The 20078-nt window shown below is 43.3% G+C and overlaps 1 protein-coding gene across 1 annotated transcript in view; it reads left to right on the forward strand.

Moving 5' to 3' along the window:
- Window positions 1–20078, forward strand: part of NUDCD1 (NudC domain containing 1) — a 191686-nt gene that overhangs the window by 164666 nt on the left and 6942 nt on the right. The window contains exon 9 of the mRNA XM_075352951.1: window positions 16719–16878. Coding sequence (XP_075209066.1) covers window positions 16719–16878 — 160 coding nt within the window. The remainder of the gene's footprint in view (window positions 1–16718; window positions 16879–20078) is intronic.

Consider the following 20078-nt stretch of genomic DNA (forward strand, 5'->3'; position numbering starts at 1 on the left):
CCTTGGTTACCCGATATTTACCTTTGTTACCAGCCTCCGCCGCTCTCACTGTCAGTGCTGGCTCCTGCTCTGTGCACATGTAGCTGCAGGACACATCGGGTTAATTAACCCGATGTGTGCTGTAGCTAGGAGAGCAGGGAGCCAGCGCTAAGCATTGTGCGCTGCTCCCTGCTCTGTGCACATTTAGCTGCAGCACACATCGGGTTAATTAACCTGATGTGTGCTGTAACTAGGAGAGCAGGGAGCCAGCGCTCAGTGTGCGCTGCTCCTTGCTCTCTGCACGTGTAGCTCCGTGCACTGGTAACCAAGGTAAATATCGGGTTGGTTACCCGATATTTACCTTAGTTCCCAAGCGCAGCATCTTCCACGCGGCGCTGGAGGCTGGTCACTGGTTGCTGGTGAGCTCACCAGCAACTCGTGTAGCGACGCTCCAGCGATCCCTGCCAGGTCAGGTTGCTGGTGGGATCGCTGGAGCGTCGCAGTGTGACATCTCACCAGCAACCTCCTAGCAACTTACCAGCGATCCCTATCGTTGTTGGGATCGCTGGTAAGTTGCTTAGTGTGACTGGACCTTTACTCTCCCTCCTCCTGCATGCAGATTATGTGATGGCTTCCTTTGTCACTTTGTTCCCCATGCGGTCTCTGCCCCCCATCCCACTCTTTAATGTTTTGCTCTGCCATCTAGAACCTCCGTCTATCTCTTTAAACCAGCTTGCCAATAAGAGAGCTCTCCCCCATTACTTGCTTGCCTATGGGATGCTTGTCCCATCCATACACATGCACACTTGACTTAGTCGGACATGCTTATTTATTTCATTGAGGAGTGGGAAATAATCCTCTGCTAGAAATGATCATCCTCAAAGGAGTTAAATATGGGATTCTGCACAAAAGCTAAAATTGTTTTAGGAAATGACAAGAGATTAATTCCTTGAAGGAGACGACGATTTTACCTGTATTCTGATAGCAAAATTGCATGAGAATGACAATTGTTTCAAGAACGATGACAGCTCGTATTCCATTCTCATATTATGTACCATCTCCTACTGAAATTAAAGCAAAATTGTACAGAGATGAAAAACATAAATGTCCCCTTCACATAGTGCCATTACTAGGCATGGAGACTGGGCACACACCCTACAGTGCATCCTCTGATATCACTCTCCGGGCACTGATTGTAAGGTCTTCACTGCATTTCCATTCTGTTGAGAACATAGGTACTCTATGGATGAACTCTACATGTCTGGTTCCCACCGTGAAGCATGGAGGAGGAGGTGTGATGGTGTGGAGGTGCTTTGCTGCTGACACTGTTGAGGATTTATTCAAAATTGAAGGCATACTGGACCAGCATGGCTACCACAGCATCTTGCAGCGGCATGCTATTCCATCCGGTTTGCATTTAGTTGGACCATCATTTATTTTTCAACAGGACAATGACCCCAAACACACTTCCAGGCTGTGTAAGGGCTATTTGACTAAGAAGGAGAGTGATGGGGTGCTACACCAGATGACCTGGCCTCCACAGTCACCAGACCTAAACCCAATCGAGATGGTTTGGGGTGAGCTGGACCGCAGAGTGAAGGCAAAAGGGCCAACAAGTGCTAAGCATCTCTGGGAACTCCTTCAAGGCTGTTAGAAAACCATTTCCGGTGACTATCTCTTGAAGCTCATTAAGAGAATGCCAAGAGTGTGCAAAGCAGTAATCAAAGCAAAAGGTGGCTACTTTGAAGAACCTAGAATATAAGACATATTTTCAGTTGTCTCACACTTTTATAAGTATTTCATTCCACGTGTGTTAATTCATAGTTTTGATGCCTTCAATGTGAAACTACAATTTTCAGAGTCAGGAAAATAAAGAAAACTCTTTGAATGAGGTGTGTCCAGACCTTTGGTCTGTACTGTACATTATATATATATATATATATATATATATATATATATATATATATATATATATATATATATATATATATATATATACATATATATATATATATATATATATATATATATATATATATATTACTGTATATGATACCGAAAAAAGAGGAAATAATTCATTAACTTTACTGTCACCTTTTACAGCAATGAAAAGAAAATGGAAGCATACATTTTCCCAAAGTAAGGCAATATAATTAAGCAGCTTTCACCCCATCGCAACATCTGACGTAAATGCCGTTTCGACGCAAGTCGGAACCGGGTATATTTAGCAGGCTCATGCCCCATACTTAGCAGTTAATGGCTGTGTGTTACATCCATGACCTTCCTCTAAGGATTGTTAACCTTTTAAATCCTGCTCTTAATTGCTGATAGCGGGATTTATTATGCTACGGCATTGGGGGCACCATTGTAAGCGCCCATCGGCGTGTCTGTGATGGGTTGCTATTACAACAGAGGAACTGCTGAAGACCTCCATGCTTGTTATAGCAGCACTCCTTTGAAACTCTGCATGTGGCCGGGCTTCAAGGGAGACTGTGAGTTTCACTATATACAGCTTTGCTGTATATAGCACAAACGATTAGACAATCACAGCTTCAAGTCTCTTAAGACTAAGAAAAACATTGGAAAGTAAAAAAAGTTTGAAAAAATATAAAAAAAAAGTTAAAATCACCTCCCTTTTACCCCCTTTAAAATAAAGATAAAAAAAATACACGTGTGGTATTGTGATGTTCAGAAATGTCCAGTATATCAAAATATAAAAATAATGAACCCGATCGGTAAGCAAAAAAAAATTCAAGAACACCAAAATGAAATTTTTTTGTGTCGTTGTAATAACACAAAAAAATTGCTAACAAGCGAATAAAACACCTTGTCTATCCCAAAATGGTGCAAATAAAAGGTCATCTCGCCCTGCAAAAAATAAGCCATCACACTGCTCCATTGATTGAAAAATTAAAATGTTACGGGTCTTGGAAAATGGCAAAATAACCCCTCAAATTTTTAGTGGTTTTTTTTTTTTTTTGCAAAGTTCAGATTGTTTTTACTATTAAAATAACATTTAAAGTATTGCCGTAATCGGACTGATGAGAAGAATCCTGTATGTACACCATAAAAATAATGCCATAAACAAATGTCAGAAATGTGTTTTGGGTTTTTTACAATTTTCTGTCCATTTGCAATCTTTTTTTTCATGTTTTCCTGTACACTGTGGTAGAATTAATGGTGTCATTTAAAAAATACAACTCCTCCCGCAAAAACAAGCTACTTCAACTCAAGGGAGTCAGATGTGCAGTAATTGGCTGCGGCTGCTATCAGAAGACAGGACAGCTCTGGAACCGAGCATGTCCGGGTGTTTGCTGCCGCTGCCAGCACTGGGAACAGTTGATCGGCGAGGGTGTCTGACCCCATTGATGACCTATCCCACGGCCTAGTGGCCAACCTCTTTTTAAGTGTAATCTGATAACACTCCAAGTTAAACTGTTTCCTTGATAATTGGTGCCAAGTCTTTCTTGGGATTTGTTACATCTAATATATATTTGCACAGGCCATGACTTGCAATTCTATGGTGTTAATTTTGATACCTTAGAACAGGGGTGGGCAATTTAATTTCCCATGGGGCCACATGGGAAATTTGGACAGTTTTAAGGCTGCTTTACACGCTGCGACATCACTCAAGCGATGTCGTTGAGGGTCACAGACTTTGTGACGCACATCCGGTCGCTTTAGCGATGTCTTTGCGTGTGACACCTATGAGCGATTTTGAATCGTCGCAAAAACGGTCAAAATCGCTCATCGGTGACATCACCCCCTATTCTCTAATATCGCTGCTGCTCGGTGTACGAAGTAGTTCGTCGCCCCTGCAGCAGCACACATCGCTATGTGTGACACCGCAGGAACGAGGAACCTCACCTTACCTGCGGCCGGCTGCAATGAGGAAGGAAGGAGGTGGGCGGGATGTTACGTCCCGCTCATCTCCGCCCCTCCGCTTCTATTGGGCGGCGGTTCGGTGAGGCTGCTGTCACGTCGCTGTGACGCTATACGAACCGCCCCCTTAGAAAGGAGGCGGTTCGCCGCTCACAAGGACGTCGCAGAGCAGGTATGTGCGTGTGACGCTGCCGTAGCGATAATGTTCGCTACGGCAGCGATCACACGATATCACATGTACGATGGGGGCGGTTGCTTTAGCGCTCGACATCGCTAGCAATTGCTAGCGATGACGTAGCGTGTAAAGTGGCCTTTAGAGGGCCGTACAAATATAATTAACTATTCTACCCAACACTGGATATAGTATTTATACTATCCCTTCATAAACAAACAGTAAGTTAAACAATACAAAGATTCAATGAAAATATGGAGGACCTAATTACATCATTTTTTTTAATGATGAGATGATGAACTTTAATGAACTTGTGATTGTTCACTTTAGAAAATTGTCAACTTTTACAGTGTTTAAAAAACTAACATCAGTTTATCTGGACGTGCTGCCTGTCACCGGTGTATCTGGACGTGCTGCCTGTCACCAGTTTATCTGGACGTGCTGCTTGTCACCGGTGTATCTGGACGTGCTGCCTGTCACCGGTGTATCTGGACGTGCTGCCTGTCACCGGTGTATCTGGACGTGCTGCCTGTCACCGGTTTATCTGGACGTGCTGCCTGTCACCGGTTTATCTGGACGTGCTGCCTGTCACCGGTTTATCTGGACGTGCTGCCTGTCACCGGTTTATCTGGACGTGCTGCCTGTCACCGGTTTATCTGGACGTGCTGCCTGTCACCGGTTTATCTGGACACGCTTTCTCTGCCTGTCACTGGTGTATCTGGTGACACAGAGCACTCCTGGATTCGGGCAATAACTACATAGCAGGCAGGTAGGACTGATTACTGCAGCTCTCAGTCTCTGAGGTCACAGATCCCGGCAGATACTGCTACACGGCTATTATGTAGGGTCCAGCTGCAGCGTCTCCCTCGTGCTGATGGACGCACACTCAGGCCCTGTAATGGCACACAATCAGGCCCTGTAATCTCACGTGATCAGGCCCTGTAATGGCGGTGTGCCTCTGTAGGTGGCGGGGTAGGGAGTATGTGTCACCCGATGTAACTCTGGTGCCACTCGCAGTTACGGGCTTTTCTCTGCGCTGACTCTAAGTACCAGACAGGCTCTAGTTATGTTTGGTTGAGCTCCACACGATGCTGGGAGCACCACAATCAAGCGTCTGCTCTCAGCAGTGTAAATCAGGCCACGCCTCCAACTCTGAGCTAAAACGAGCAGACCGGTCACAGTCAGTAGGCGGGCCGGATGCGGCTGCCCGGAAAGCCCCTTGCCCAGGTCTTCCTTAGAACGTAGTACTTTGTTGCAAGTGGTGCTACTGAGTCTGACAGGCAACCTGAGGCTTCTGGATTGTTCAGCCTGAGCCGGGCATCAGCTTTCTCAGAGATTCTCTGGTCTTCAGCTCTGCAGCTGTTAATTCCTACAGACTGCTGAGTAGGACCTAAGTGCTCAGGTTGCTGATTGACAAGTGCAGCTGTCACTTCACTATTTAAGCACTGTCTTCTTCCTTTGTTTTTACTCCAGTGATCCTGGACTTGGTGCTTTTCCTGTATATGGTGATCCGTGCTGTGCTTCTGAGTGGTGTGTGTTCCCCTGCCCCTGTTGTGCGTTACTTTTTCTTTTGCGTTGCCCCTAGTACACATATTGTCTCTCCTGTGTGTTTTGAGTGCTGTGTGTACCAGTTTGCGTTCTCCCTTGTCTGTATCATTTTGTGGGGGTTTGTCTTTGTGTTTTCCGGCCCGCCCAGAGGGAAGGGGTGAGGGAGAGAGGGAGTAAGATCAGGGTCTGGAGAGGAGTTAGGGCCACACTGGGGGCTCGAACCTGACTACTATCAAACCCTTGCGTCAAGATAAGGGACAGTGCACAGTTACAAGTCTTAGGGCCAGCGTGGGCTCTCTGTCCTGTCTCCATATACCACACCACATCTCCATATTCCCCGCCACATCTACATTATCGACTCTTCTCCTCTCTGTGAGCTCCTAGGTGGCTCAGACTCAAACACAATTGCTTCCCCTGATGTAGCCTGGCTGTTACAGGTTTCTTCTATGTCGTTATATGCATAAAGCATTCTTTCAGCAATTTTATAGTCTCTGCAATAGAAATCAAAGAAAAGTTTATTACTGATGTTTCCATTTTTACCCAAATCATTTAGGTTATTCTGCGCCTCAGGCGGCTCTTTTGCCGTGTAACATTTCTTTTTATGAGAAGGCCCGCTCCCATCAGATGTATACTGTGTAGAAATATATAGAAATGAAGTAGGAACTATTAGATTATACAAAAAGCTATGTGAAAAAGCATGAATAGGAGTGCAGAGAAATATAAACGTCCTCACAAAGCTCGTGACAAAAAGACCCTTTTTTTTTCTCTGAAGCTTTTTCGAACGGATTTCATTGTTTAATAGTTTAATTGTTAGAACCTTGGTGAACATTGAAGATTCTATGTCAGGCATCAGAGCTATACAATTGTGTGAGACGGGGGAGTAACTCTTCTCTGGCCTATGTAGCCAAGCCTAGCAACGGCTCGCATAGACATAATAATCTTTATTTTTATATAATGCTAACATATTCTGCAGCGCTTTACATACATCAGCAACACTGTCCCCATTGGGGCTCACAATCTAAATTCCCTATCTGTATGTCTGAGGAGTGTGGGAGGAAACTGGAGTACCCGGAGGAAACCCATGCAAACACGGGGAGAACATAAAATCTCCTTGCAGATGATGCCCTTGGTGGGATTGAACCCAGGAAACCAGCGCTGCAAGGCTGCAGTGCTAACCACTGAGCTACCGTGTGGCCCATACATATTGGATGTCACCCAACAAAGAGGCAGAACACTCAGATCATTTATGCCAGAATAAAACTCATCTTCATTGGCAGCACATCGTACCGTGTAAATGTGTGGTATTCTACCAGCATCATGTGTCTTGGTGGGTACTGTTGCCATCTGTTTTAGTCAACGTGTATAAATAGACTTTTCATTGCAAATTGACTTTATTGTGGTTGATTGGAGCTCATTAGTTGGCCAGAATCTGCACATCCGAGCTAACCTAACTCTACTCAAACCATGAAAATTTAGTTTTAAATGGGTTGTTCGGTGAAAACAAGTTATCACCTACTGACACCTATCCATAGTGTTGGGTACTCCCATAAGGGTACCGCTTTAGCTGTCCATTCAAGTGCCTTGGACTTGAATGGACCATTCGTTTGCAAATTAAGGGATCTTCATGATTAAATGTGAATAGGGCAATGCCCGGCACAGTCAAAACTAAATGCGAGGTGTTCTAGTATACAGAACAGTGTAAACCATGAAATGGCCCCTGAGTCTTGAAACCACTTAACAGCTGGGAACCCAGGAGATGGCACCCAGGAGATGGCACCCAGGAGATGGCACCCAGGAGATGGCACCCAGGAGATGGCACCCAGGAGATGGCACCCAAGAGATGGCAGCCTGGAGATGGCACCCAGGAGATGGCACCCAGGAGATGGAAGCCTGGAGATGGCACCCAGGAGATGGCACCCAAGAGATGGCACCCAGGAGATGGCACCCAGGAGATGGCACCCAGGAGATGGCACCCAAGAGATGGAAGCCTGGAGATGGCACCCAGGAGATGGAACCCAAGAGATGGACTTCAACCAGTCTGCTGTTGATTATCTATTCTATCCATAGGCTCTATATAGTGCATGTAGTTGTATAGGAGTCTTGATCCCTTTTAAGTGGGCTCTCTTCTTTTGTAAATGGGGACTTTTTGGCAAGCAGATGATTATTACAGGCCAGGCACAAGAAGCTGTGCCATGCATTATTTCTTTTTGCATTAGCGCTGTGCTCTGACAAATACAAGGGATGCCCCTCTAATTTGTCCTCTTGTTCTAATAAGCATACATTATGATGATTGACTGAATGCAGCATAGTTGATCGGTGGGTGTCCCAGCCCTGGGATCGGCACCTATCTGCAGAACGGGTCATTTTTATTCCAGTGAGAATAGAGCAGTAGTGAACATTCTCGAATGTTTGTTGAATTCCTTCCATATGGAACTGCCAAACTCTGCACTTGGCTTTTTCTGAGAGCTCCATTGAGAATGAAAAAAAGAAGAAAAAACCCACCGATTCAAGAAAAGAAAATGCCAAACGGAGTTGTTTGGTTGCTTTGCAGGCTGGCATGACTGGGTCTCCGTATTTGCAATCTATGCGTAAATGTTATACCTCTTTGCCAATGATGACCTCTATATGGGGTGCAGGAACAAAAATAAGTCTGTTTGGTATGAAAAAGCAGGCTGTTGTATTGCAGCTAGATGTTTGGTTCATATTTCGCCTACAACCATAAATAGTGGCTGCAGATTTATTTTGCGATTGTTACTTTGCTGTGTGTGAAGATAATGAAGCCGATTTCAGACAGTTTTTAATGTTTCGCTGTGTGGGAATGAAAGTCCTTTGTTTGCCAACCATCTATCCAAGAAGATGATGAACCCAACAGCTAATTGAACCATGGAAGATAATAATGAGGAGTTTAGCTTCAGTACTAATCAGAATAATGACTTTGCTGAATACAGTGTGTCGCGCGCTGAACGAGTATTGTTCACCGCACTCGTCCTCTGAGGTCTGCTTCGCTTTGTTTGCACTGTTCTTGTATTAGAATATTTATGTTCTCGGCCTCCACAGGCAATAGAGTAAGAATTTCTGCCTTTGATGTTCTGCAGACTTGTGCATATCATAAGGAACAATGCAGGAAATCTGTACTGTATAATTTATACTATAGGTTTCAGAAACGCCATTAACCCTTTAACGCTACATGACGCTGTATCCGCACTGGTAAATTAGCTCTCCATGATGAATATATTCATCACAGACATAGCCTGCTGAAACTGGGGGAATCTGGGAGAACACGATCCCTGTACTTAATCCCTTACATGCCACTGTCAAGAGTGACTGCGACATCTAGGTGGTTACACAGAGGGAGGGAGCTTGAAGGCTTTAAAAAACAGAAGTACACAAGTCTAGCTTTGCTATGTACAGTATGTATATAGCATGATCTATAGTTTATGTTGCTCAGATTTTCTCGTCAGATTTCCATTGGTACCACTGAACTGTTGGCCGACAACGTCCTTGCACCACATCCCTGCAACGCAATGACGTGGTAATGATGAGCTGCCGTCGTAGTTTGGTGACGCCATCATTGTAATTGTAATTTTTGCTATATGCTGCAATACTTAAAAATTGTAGATAGTGTGTGTATATATAGTAGAATCAATTGCAGCTACACGTTCAATAAGGAGATTAAAAAATATAGTAAAATTAAATAAGAAAAAAAGTTTAAAAAAAATTATAATATTCATCCCCATTTTCCCCTTCCAAAAAAAAAAGCCTATTTATTTTCACAGTGTACAGCAACATCTGATCTATCAAAGTATAAAATTATTTAATCCACAAGGTAAGCACCATATAGAAAAAAATCATAATCTCAGAATTGCCATTTTTCTGTTCTTCCACCGCTCCCAAAAATGCAATGTGGTATGTGCTCAAGCCGTCTTACAGCTCGAGTGACACAAAAATAAAGTTACCAATTTAAAAAAAAAAAAGAAAACAAACCCAATTTATATTTTATTTTACAAAACGTTTATTATTTTAATAGCTTAAAAAAAAAAAAAAAAAAAAGGAAATCTAAAGGTTTGGTAACGCCGCAATCGTACTGACCTGGGGAATCGTGTTGCCTGGCCATTTTTTATCACACAATGAATGCCCCAAAAAAATCATGGAATTGTCTAGGGTTTTTTTGTTGGCTTTTTTTTTTTTTTTAAATTTGGAATTTTTTCCCCACATTTTTTATTATGTGATATAGTAAAATAAATAGTGCCATTCAAACCTGCAACTAACTACGCATCATACGGCTGTGACCACTGAAGAATAAAAAAAATGATGGGTCTTGGAAGAAGGTAAGGAAGAAACAAAATCGCAAAAATAAAATTAGTCCGTGTCCTTAAAGGGAATGTAACTGAATAGGATAACTGAAGTGAGCACTAATATATATATTATGAGTGCAAGCCAAAAATTACATACTATATACGGATAAGGCTGCACATCAAACTTAGATAATGGTATAATGCCTCAAGCATATGGACAAATATTGGAATATACAATGAAAAATGCTACTTGCTAATTTGAACATGTGAATAATGAATTGCATACCTGCCATGAATATTAGGAAAAAGGAGATATTTAGCAATCGCATTGATCAATGTAACTGAGCCCCAAGGCCTCGTCAAGGCATATCTCTATATTGGGGTCCCTAGCTCTGTGACCCTAACTGTGTGTCATCTCATTGCAATTAAAAACTGCTATGGGTGGAGAGGGGTAACTAAGGACTTTCTTATATAGGAGATGGAAAAAACATGGCCGAAAGGGGCGGAGCTGTGTTCACATTCAGAAAAAAACTACATATAACTGAATAGGATAACTGAAGTGAGCACTAATATATATATTATGAGTGCAAGCCAAAAATTACATACTATATACGGATAAGGCTGCACATCAAACTTAGATAATGGTATAATGCCTCAAGCATATGGACAAATATTGGAATATACAATGAAAAATGCTACTTGCTAATTTGAACATGTGAATAATGAATTGCATACCTGCCATGAATATTAGGAAAAAGGAGATATTTAGCATTCGCATTGATCAATGTAACTGAGCCCCAAGGCCTCGTCAAGGCATCCGTATATAGTATGTAATTTTTGGCTTGCACTCATAATATATATATTAGTGCTCACTTCAGTTATCCTATTCAGTTATATGTAGTTTTTTTTCTGAATGTGAACACAGCTCCGCCCCTTTCGGCCATGTTTTTTCCATCTCCTATATAAGAAAGTCCTTAGTTACCCCTCTCCACCCATAGCAGTTTTTAATTGCAATGAGATGACACACAGTTAGGGTCACAGAGCTAGGGACCCCAATATAGAGATATGCCTTGACGAGGCCTTGGGGCTCAGTTACATTGATCAATGCGATTGCTAAATATCTCCTTTTTCCTAATATTCATGGCAGGTATGCAATTCATTATTCACATGTTCAAATTAGCAAGTAGCATTTTTCATTGTATATTCCAATATTTGTCCATATGCTTGAGGCATTATACCATTATCTAAGTTTGATGTGCAGCCTTATCCTTAAAGGGAATGTGTCAGTAGGGTCAACCCCTTACAAATAGAGATGAGTAAACCCGAGGTTCAATCTTCGTACCAAACACAGATTTTACAAAAAAAATCCCAGAGATCGGGTGCACCACTCGTGCAAGCATCGCTGTGTTTGGGTACACTCGGTGCTCAGCCCAGTGCGAGCCACTTGCAGTGTTTGAACGGCTCGTACTGGGGGAAACAACAGCGTAATCAGATATAGTGTGCATGCACCACAAAAATAAATAACGTATAAAACCCGTCCACCCGCCCCCAAAAGTGATCTGTTTGAAGCTGGCTGCATGTTGCTGAAGATGCGTACTGCCTTATTAGTGCCCTCTATTGGAATTCAGGTCAAGTCTGAGTCCCAAACCGAACTTTAGATAAAGTTTGGCTGTAGCTGCCGAACCGGACTTCCACGGGTCCACTCATCTCTACTAATAAGCTTTATATATCAGAATGTAGGTCATAGGGAGCTGAATAAAATGTTTCCTTGATATCTGAGATTCCATGTCTTATTCCAGAGAAATCCACGTTTCTTTGGGCTGGACTCTGACCTTCATGAGAATTTGCCTCCAGGGATCATTGTAAATGAAAGGGGCAGTTACCAGTGGGAGACATGTACCTAAGGCGGCTTTCACACTGCATTCCTCTCCCCATTCATTGGTCCCGTTGGGGCTTCTGTCCTAACCCACCACAAAACTGTTTTCGGACGTATGTGCTGACGGGGCCACTGACTATAATGTTGCAGACGGAGTCACCATGTGCTCTGTCGTGCACCATTTTCGGGAGTATACGCCTATTGAAGGCGGACACCCAGGCGTAGTAAACTGCGCCCGAATGTCCACCTCCATTAAGTGTCTACTCTCGAAAATGGTGCTCAATAGAGCATACGGTGACTCCTTCTTCACCATTATAGTCAGTGGCCCAGTCAGCGCATATGTTCCGAAACCCATTTTGCGGTGGATTCAGACGGAAGCTCCAATGGAACCACTGAACAGGGAGAATAAAAAATGTTTTTCTTTATTTGAAATGTAGATTAAAAAATCTTTTCAATAGCAGCATAATACATATACAGGCAGAGATGAAAAATTACTGCTGTAGAGCGCACGGCAAGACGCGTTTCGGCTTAACCTTTATCATTGCCATGGCCAATACGCGTCTTGCCGTGCGCTCTACAGCAGTAATTTTTCATCTCTGCCTGTATGTGTATTATGCTGCTATTGAAAAGATTTTTTAATCTACATTTCAAATAAAGAAAAACATTTTTTATTCATCACAAATTTGGCTCGCTGGATCTATCCTTCTTCTATATCAATTGTTGGCAAGAGCTCCTGCCATTTATCCGTTGCGGAGCATCTATATGGAATAGCAGCCTATTCATTGCATCTACTTGGTAAGCTTGCATTTTTTCTTCTTTTTTTCACTGAACGGGGAGAGGAACACAATGTGACAGTGGCCTAACACAGAACATGAGAACTGAACATTGTCTTACAAACACATTTGCTGCAGCACTCACAGTATTGTAACAATATTGCAGCACTGGCCGCCTGTGAGATGGAGTCTGAAGCTGAGAGGAACCTGCAGATGTGTCAGCTATAATCACACATGGCTCTGCAGTGAGATCAGGAGAGCGGCCATCACATATCACATTAGTAATGCCCCCTTATATGTAAAATAATCTCTGGAGGCGGAGTCATACAGATCTATGGCCTGCCCATAGCCTTTAACTGCTTATTTACGTAAAAGAAAAACAAGGATGTCTCTGGAATAAGACATCAGATCCCAGATATCTGTAACGCCTGCCTGGATCAACAGACTCAGGTGGGATGTAATGGACAGACTAGAGGGAAGCCACTCACCAAGCAGGACCCCCAGAACCCTGAAACCCCTTAACCCCTATACAGGGATTTGGGATTACACAGGGCCCTGGAGATCACTACCTGTGGAAGGCTGCAGTATGAGAGTAGTCGTCAGGCAGGGTCAAACCAGGAATAGCAGAACAGGGACAGAATCGTCAAACAAGGACGTAATCAGAAAACGTAGCAAAGGTCAAATCCGGATCGGGCAGCGAGGTACAAAAACAGCAGGCAGAAGGGTAGTCAGAAAACACGCAGATATCAGCACACAGGAATCACAAAACAGAATAGGGCGTATCAGGAGCCAGGAAATCAGAACTATCTCTGGCAGAGGTCAGCAGACAGGAGGGGAGCTAAGAAGGGTGTGGTGTCTTCCCATTGGCTGTAGCTGAACGCTGGCAACTTCAGCTGGAAGACACATGCCACCCACAGTCAGCCAGTGGTACTGCAGATCCCAAGATAACCCAGCCCAGTGGATGATCGGAGCCTGCGCCCACCGGTGCCGCTGGCATCGACTCCTCTCCCATCACCAGCACCATCCACGGCAAGAACACGGCGTCGCCTGGCGATCGGAGCAGACGTCGCTGGAGCGGACTCTGGTGGTGACGTAACAATATCACGGTATCATTTTATTCAGCTTCCTATGACCTGCATGCTTGCATAGGCAGCTTAGGAGGGTTGGTCCTATTGACAGTTTCTCTTTAAGGGGTGAAGGAAATTTCATAAAAAGGTCCAATGTGCATCTGCCTCAGTAGAGGACTGTGGCCTCTGAGCATCATTGAGGTTACGGAACTTATTTGCATTGTAATCAGACTACACTCAGTATTTTTTACCTGCAATCTTATGAAAAACATGGTGCATTATGCTAAACCAAGAGAAAATACTGCTTTTATTAGTAATATTACAAATACTTTTACATTTTTTTTTTTATTCTTTTTAGTCCCATTTTCCATGTTGCGCTTTCTACCTTTCTACCCATTATCTTGGGGATCAGTGCGTCTCGTGCCTGAGGATAAGCCAGGCTGTCAGACACATCACCCGTGAACAGAGCACTGCCGCACTTCTCTTTTCATCACCACTGTCTTTGACAATTAATATTTAATTTGTGAAATGCCATGCAGAATGACACTTAAAAGATACACGGGCAATGTAATTTATTCAGTAATTCTCAAGTGGACCATCCCGGATTTGAGAAGCTTGAGAATGTAGAATACGGCGCTCGTAAAGACAGTCCTTCTGCTGCACGCCAGGATCACTCATAGAGACATCGCCTCTGATATAAGACAGCACGGCACGGCAGATGCTCAGCTGGATGTGGAGCGCGATCAGGAGGAGCGAGCCTGGAAATAGGAGGCTTCTATCTCTAATTGTATGGGACAAGTTAGCAAAAGTTTCATCTGGAAAGTATTGTAAAGTGAAAGCCTTAAAATAGGCCATTGATAAATGATCAATAGAAGCAAAGCACTCCGCAGACAGAAGGGTCAGTGGCTATGCCCAGTACTGAATCTGAGCTCTACAGTACCAGTCCCACTCATGCAAAGCGTCCACAACGCTGCTGAACTATAGTTTTGTGATTTTGGGACATCCACTATATTAATAGCTTATGCAGAGATTAGGTCTTCTCAAGTAATGAAAAGTTCTGCACGTTTCTATATTAGTGAATCTTCGCCCACAACAAATAGCCTCTTAATTTTGACACAAAATAATGCAGCCAATGGTCACTGTGTACGTGTGGAGTTTTGATGTTACGTCCAGCTACATCATCTAATCTCATTATTAAAATGTTAGTATCACAGCCTGTCACAGAGGTGTCAAGGTTGGCTGACAATCCAGTGGCAGCGAGTGCTAGAAAACCCAGAGATTGGCAGCACGTGTTATCTGACACTTCCCTGTTTCTGCAGCTGCGGGCTCTATAACCATGGGAAACTGCCTGTTTTTCCTCTCAGCTGCTAGCCTCTGACTTCCTTTATTAACCTCACCCTGAGGTGGTTTGGGTGAAGTTTATAGTTTTTTCCTTGCTGGGTTTTTCCAGCTGCAGACTCTATGACTCTGGGAAACTGCCTGTTTTTCCTCTCAGCTGCCAGCTTCTGACTTCCTTTATTAACCTCACCCTGGAGTGGTTTGGGTGAAGTTTGTAGTTTTTTCCTTGCTAGGTTATGGAAAGGTTGTCATCTGTTGCTCCAGACGTCTGTAGTTCCTGCAGCTCAGCTAAGTGTTTTTTTGTCATTTACCAGGGCTCTGTGATTGTAGCTGCTTCCCTTGTATTGTTCCCTTGTGTCTTCCTTTAGTGATAGGGGTGTTGACTTAGAGCTCATACCCTCCATCCTTACTTAGGGCCCATTTGCCAGGGTAAGACAAGGCCCCAGGTATTCTAGCTAAGCAACAGGTGTGGAACCTGTATAGGGTTGGTGAGGGCAGTGAGGGTGAGCTGCAGGTTATAGTCAGGGGTCACCACCTCCCCCTTCCCATAGGTATAAGGCATTCCTTCCCTATTCCTGTGTGATGTTTTATACAGCTGATATAGCCTCTCTCCCCTGCTGTCACAGTTAGGCTTCATATATCAAAACTGTCTTAAAGTAAAACAGTCTTTGTTGCCCATCGCAATCAATCATAGCAGTGGCGCAGTGTGGGGGTACAATAGGGACGGTTGTTCTAGGTGCAGAATTCTTTGAGATGCAAAGGGGTACAAGAATTAAAAATAAAGTACTGCTTTTGTTCTTTTCTGTTAAAATGTTGCGCCCTGAAGAAGCGGCAAGCCTAATGTCGAAGATTCCGGGCAGTGCACACGCACCAGACGTATAGCCTGGTACCTTGGATATCCAGGCTAGTGCCGTAGTTTTGATTGTGTTGGACAGCAGGGAGCCTATGGCTCTCTGCACCATCACTCTCCATCCTAAAAACCGCACATAGCTCTAGGCCTATAGCTTTCAACAAAGCAGCTTACTGAGCTGACTGTCTCCACAGGCCTAGAAGTGACCACCAGTCCTCTTACCCTGAAGCCTATTAATGGGCTCAGTGCTCAGTTGACTGATGGTTGTGAAGTCATTTCTTCTATTCTAGCAGAAGAAGAATTATGGCATAAAAATGTTCTTTTTTTATTGTTTCCAGGTTTTGGACTATTGTCCTAAATGTCTTTTGAATTCAGACATTTGTGGATCCAGGGTGTCTTTTAAGAAAAAAAAATGCTGACTTGGAAGAGAGTGTAAAAAATTAAAGGGAAAAAAATCTAAATCTATGACTGAGTTCTTGCTTCCCAACCTGAGAACAGTGTGAAATATGGACAGAGATCCTGAATTCAGCCCTTACTGGGCTCATTGATGTAGTTTTGATCAAATCACTATTTTATGTGCTGCAGCTCTGCTAGTCTTCTTCATGATGAGCTCTGTCTAATTCCACCCCTGTTATTGAGCGCAGCTTTCTGTCTGCACTCTGCATAAACCGGAAACTGACATTCAATCAATAACAGAGATTAAATAACAGGAGCTCATAATTGAGAAGACTAGCAGAGCTGCAGCAGCTAAAACAGTGTTTTATTAAATCCACATCAAGAAGCCCAAAAAGTGACCCAGCATTTTAAAATCAAGGTTTCTGCCTCTAATTTTTAGTGTTCTCAGATGGGGTAGTAAAAACCCAGTGACAAAGTTTCTTACATTTCTGAGCCCAGTGTTAAAACCTCATCAAGTCTGAAACGTTACTGTATTCCCACAGGTAAATCTTGGAGGCAATCAATTCCTTTTCTCACTTGTTGCCACTCCAGAAATGATGCCATGCTTCTCCCTGAGACACGATGTGGACGCTCTTCTGTGGCAGCCAATCTCCAGCCAAGGTGACAATTTATGGGAACATGCAGCAACATTCAACGCACTCGGTAAGTTGTGCAATGGAGGATTTAAAGTCTGTATGCTTTGCAGCTAAACAATGGACCAGTAACTAGTCTACTGTGGATCTGTCCTGATGGATCTCTTATGAGACAGTGCCCCTGAGACATGCCTCTTGGGCCAACAATAGCAGTAAGCATGCCATCCCTGGTGATCCAATAAAAATACATCTGCACTTTGAGACACTAAATTATGCAAACGTTGAATATAAGAATTTGGACATTCATTACTTCTAAATAAATAAATTAAACAAATTCAGACACTTAGCGCATAAAAAAGACCGGTTTTATGTGAGCCCAGCAGCCAGCGTCAAGGCATATCCCATTTGCTGGGTCCCTACCTAAGTGCCTCTACCCAGGCTGAACAGCCTACAGTTTTATAGGTGGGTGGGAAGCGCAAACATTGAGTATAGGAATTTGTACATGCATTACTGCTAAGTGATCCAGGCAGCGGTCTTTATTGGTCAGTCTGGATTATGGCTAGTTGACTATTTGGGAAATGGCTTTATATAGGATCACTACAAAAACTGTCTTCTGGAACTCAATAATATAAAGATACTTTGGCAGTGCATTACTGCTGTAAGAATATTGTAAAAAAAAAAATATTTGTGTGATAACACAATTCCCTTTTTTTTTCTTGAAAGCCACCCTACAAACATTTCCTAGAATTCCTCTTTAAAGGGAACCTGTCAGGTGCAAAATGCACCAAGAACCACAAGCAGTTCTGGGTGTATATTGCTAATCCCTGCCTAACTGTCCCAGCCTATAGTAGCATAGATAAAGAGATCTTTAGAAAAACTATTTCTAAAGATCCCATGTATGCTAATGAGGCAAGTGACTAGTCACAAGGGCGTTAGTTCTCTTGGCTAGTCGGACCCTTAGCATGTAAGCACGTCCCTGTGGGCGTGCTAACATGATAATGAATGCACAGCATCAGAGGATGGTCGCTCTCACCTCTGCTGCCACTGCGTCTGACTTCTGGATTTCGGCTCAATGTGCATAATTCCAGACTTTCAGTCATATGCACTACACGACTTTGAAGCCAGGACGTGTACACCCGGCTTCATAGTGCGCATGACCGAACGTCCGGGGTCATGTGCACTGAGCCGAAATTCAGGAGTCAAACAAGATGCAGCAGAGAGATAAACGCGACCATCCTCTGATGCTGCCATTCAGTAGCATATTGGCACGCTCACAGTGGCGTGCTTACATGTTAAGGGGGCCGACTAGCCAATGGAACTAACGTCCTTGCGATTTAATCCCTGGCCTCATTAGCATATCATATGGGATCTTTAGAAATACTTTTTCTAAAGATCTCTTTATCTATGCTGCTAGATACAGGGACAGTTAGGCAGGGATTAGCAATATACACCCAGAACTGCTCGTGGTTCTGGATGCATATTGGACCTGACAGGTTCCCTTTAAGGGCCATGTGACATAAACGTTGTGTTTGTTTCTACTTTTTTTGTACACAAAATCTTTTGCCTTTAACATTTTAAGTAGAGTGGATGTGATTTCCTGAAAACTAATGTCCACTGTTTTTAAAAACAGAAAGTGGAAGAAACATTTCTGTGCATCCAAGCCGGAAAAAAAAATCAAAAAAGTATTTTTATTACAAAAACATATTTAAAAAAAAAAACCACAGGAAGCTGACATGTTTCCGGCGTACGTAGATGCCCTTAGTCATCGGAAAAGTTCACTGTAGCCACTGCAGCATTTGGTGGCACCCACCACAGACATACCACATGTTTGATATATTCTTCACGTGTTGAACTTCCTCCCTCCAACCTGTTATATTTAAAAATGTTGAACTGTCCTTTTTCTGGTGTGGTTTTTTTTCCCCATATTCTTCTTCTATACCTGAAGAAAATGCATCTAAAAAAAATGTCATTTTTTTTAGGTGAAAAATCTCAACGTTTGTGTACTAAAAACATTTAAAAAACGTATCAAAGCTACACCACAAATGCCTAAAAATGGGGAAAATGGATCTAAAAGAAAAAAAATCACAATAATCAGTGCAAATTGCTATTGCAAAATGTACTGGGAAAAAAAACAAATTTGTTTTGCACGTGGGGACATGGTCTAACTGGTCTTCTCGAGTACATCCTGCTACAATGAGTTTTTCCCCAAAAATCTGCATCAGGACTAGGAATTTGTTAGCACAGAATGTCTGTTCAAACCAAGGACAGGTACTTCGTTCACCCCTTAGGCCTCCTTCACACATCCGTGTCTCTGGTACGTGTGACGTCCATTTTCACACGTAAACATAGACACACGCAGACCCATTAAAATCAATGGGTCTGTGCACACATCTGTGTTTTGACATGGATTGTGTGTCCATTTGGAAGCAGACGCATGTCCGTGTGCTCCATACGGCGACATATCAATTTTCTGCCGGCAGCACGGCTGTCACATAGACAGCACACTGATGTGATCCGTGTGTCATCAGTGTGACATGTACCAGAGAAAAGTAAAGAGTTTTCATACTTACCTGTCTCCAGCGCTTTTGTCTCTGCCTCTGCTGTTGCTTCCGGGTCCTGCTTATTATGCTCATGAATGTTCACTGCACTCACCGCAGACCCGGAAGTAACAGCAGCGCCGGGGATAGGTAAGTATATCAGCTCATGCTGTTTATGTGCTATCCGGATGTCACACAGCACAGGGACAGCAGACCTAAAATGCACACACATACATACTTTCACCACGGACTGAGCAAAACGTTAGTGTTGTGCACGGATGTGTGAAGGGGACCTCAGTGTGGCCAAACATATAAGTACACCTTCCCTCCTCCTTGTTTTCCCTCCATCTCTAATCCTTCCTCTTCTTTAATTGCCAGCTTTAACTTTAAAGAGCCAGAGAAGGTGGGACAGATGAAAACAAGTAGGAGGGAAGGTGTACTTAAATGATGAGCCCCGCCATGATGCACTGAGTGGCTGTGGTTGGTTTGAACAGTCATTCTGTGCTCAGAGTCCCCTTAAAAAAAATATGCTCTGCTAGTCAATTTCATACTTGGAACATTTTTGCTGCACATGAATAAGGTTTGTCCAAGTCTCATTAATCATAATGAATGAAGAGGTGATGTGCATGCCAGGCCACTGCTGCAAAGTCCAAGGTCCTGGCTTACAGTGCTCGACTATCTACGTCTGTACCGTAGACTTTGATTGGACAAGCAGTTTGCCAGATTGACAACT

Source organism: Anomaloglossus baeobatrachus, chromosome 6 (genome assembly GCF_048569485.1).
Source record: "Anomaloglossus baeobatrachus isolate aAnoBae1 chromosome 6, aAnoBae1.hap1, whole genome shotgun sequence".
NCBI classification, from domain to species: Eukaryota; Metazoa; Chordata; class Amphibia; order Anura; family Aromobatidae; genus Anomaloglossus; species Anomaloglossus baeobatrachus.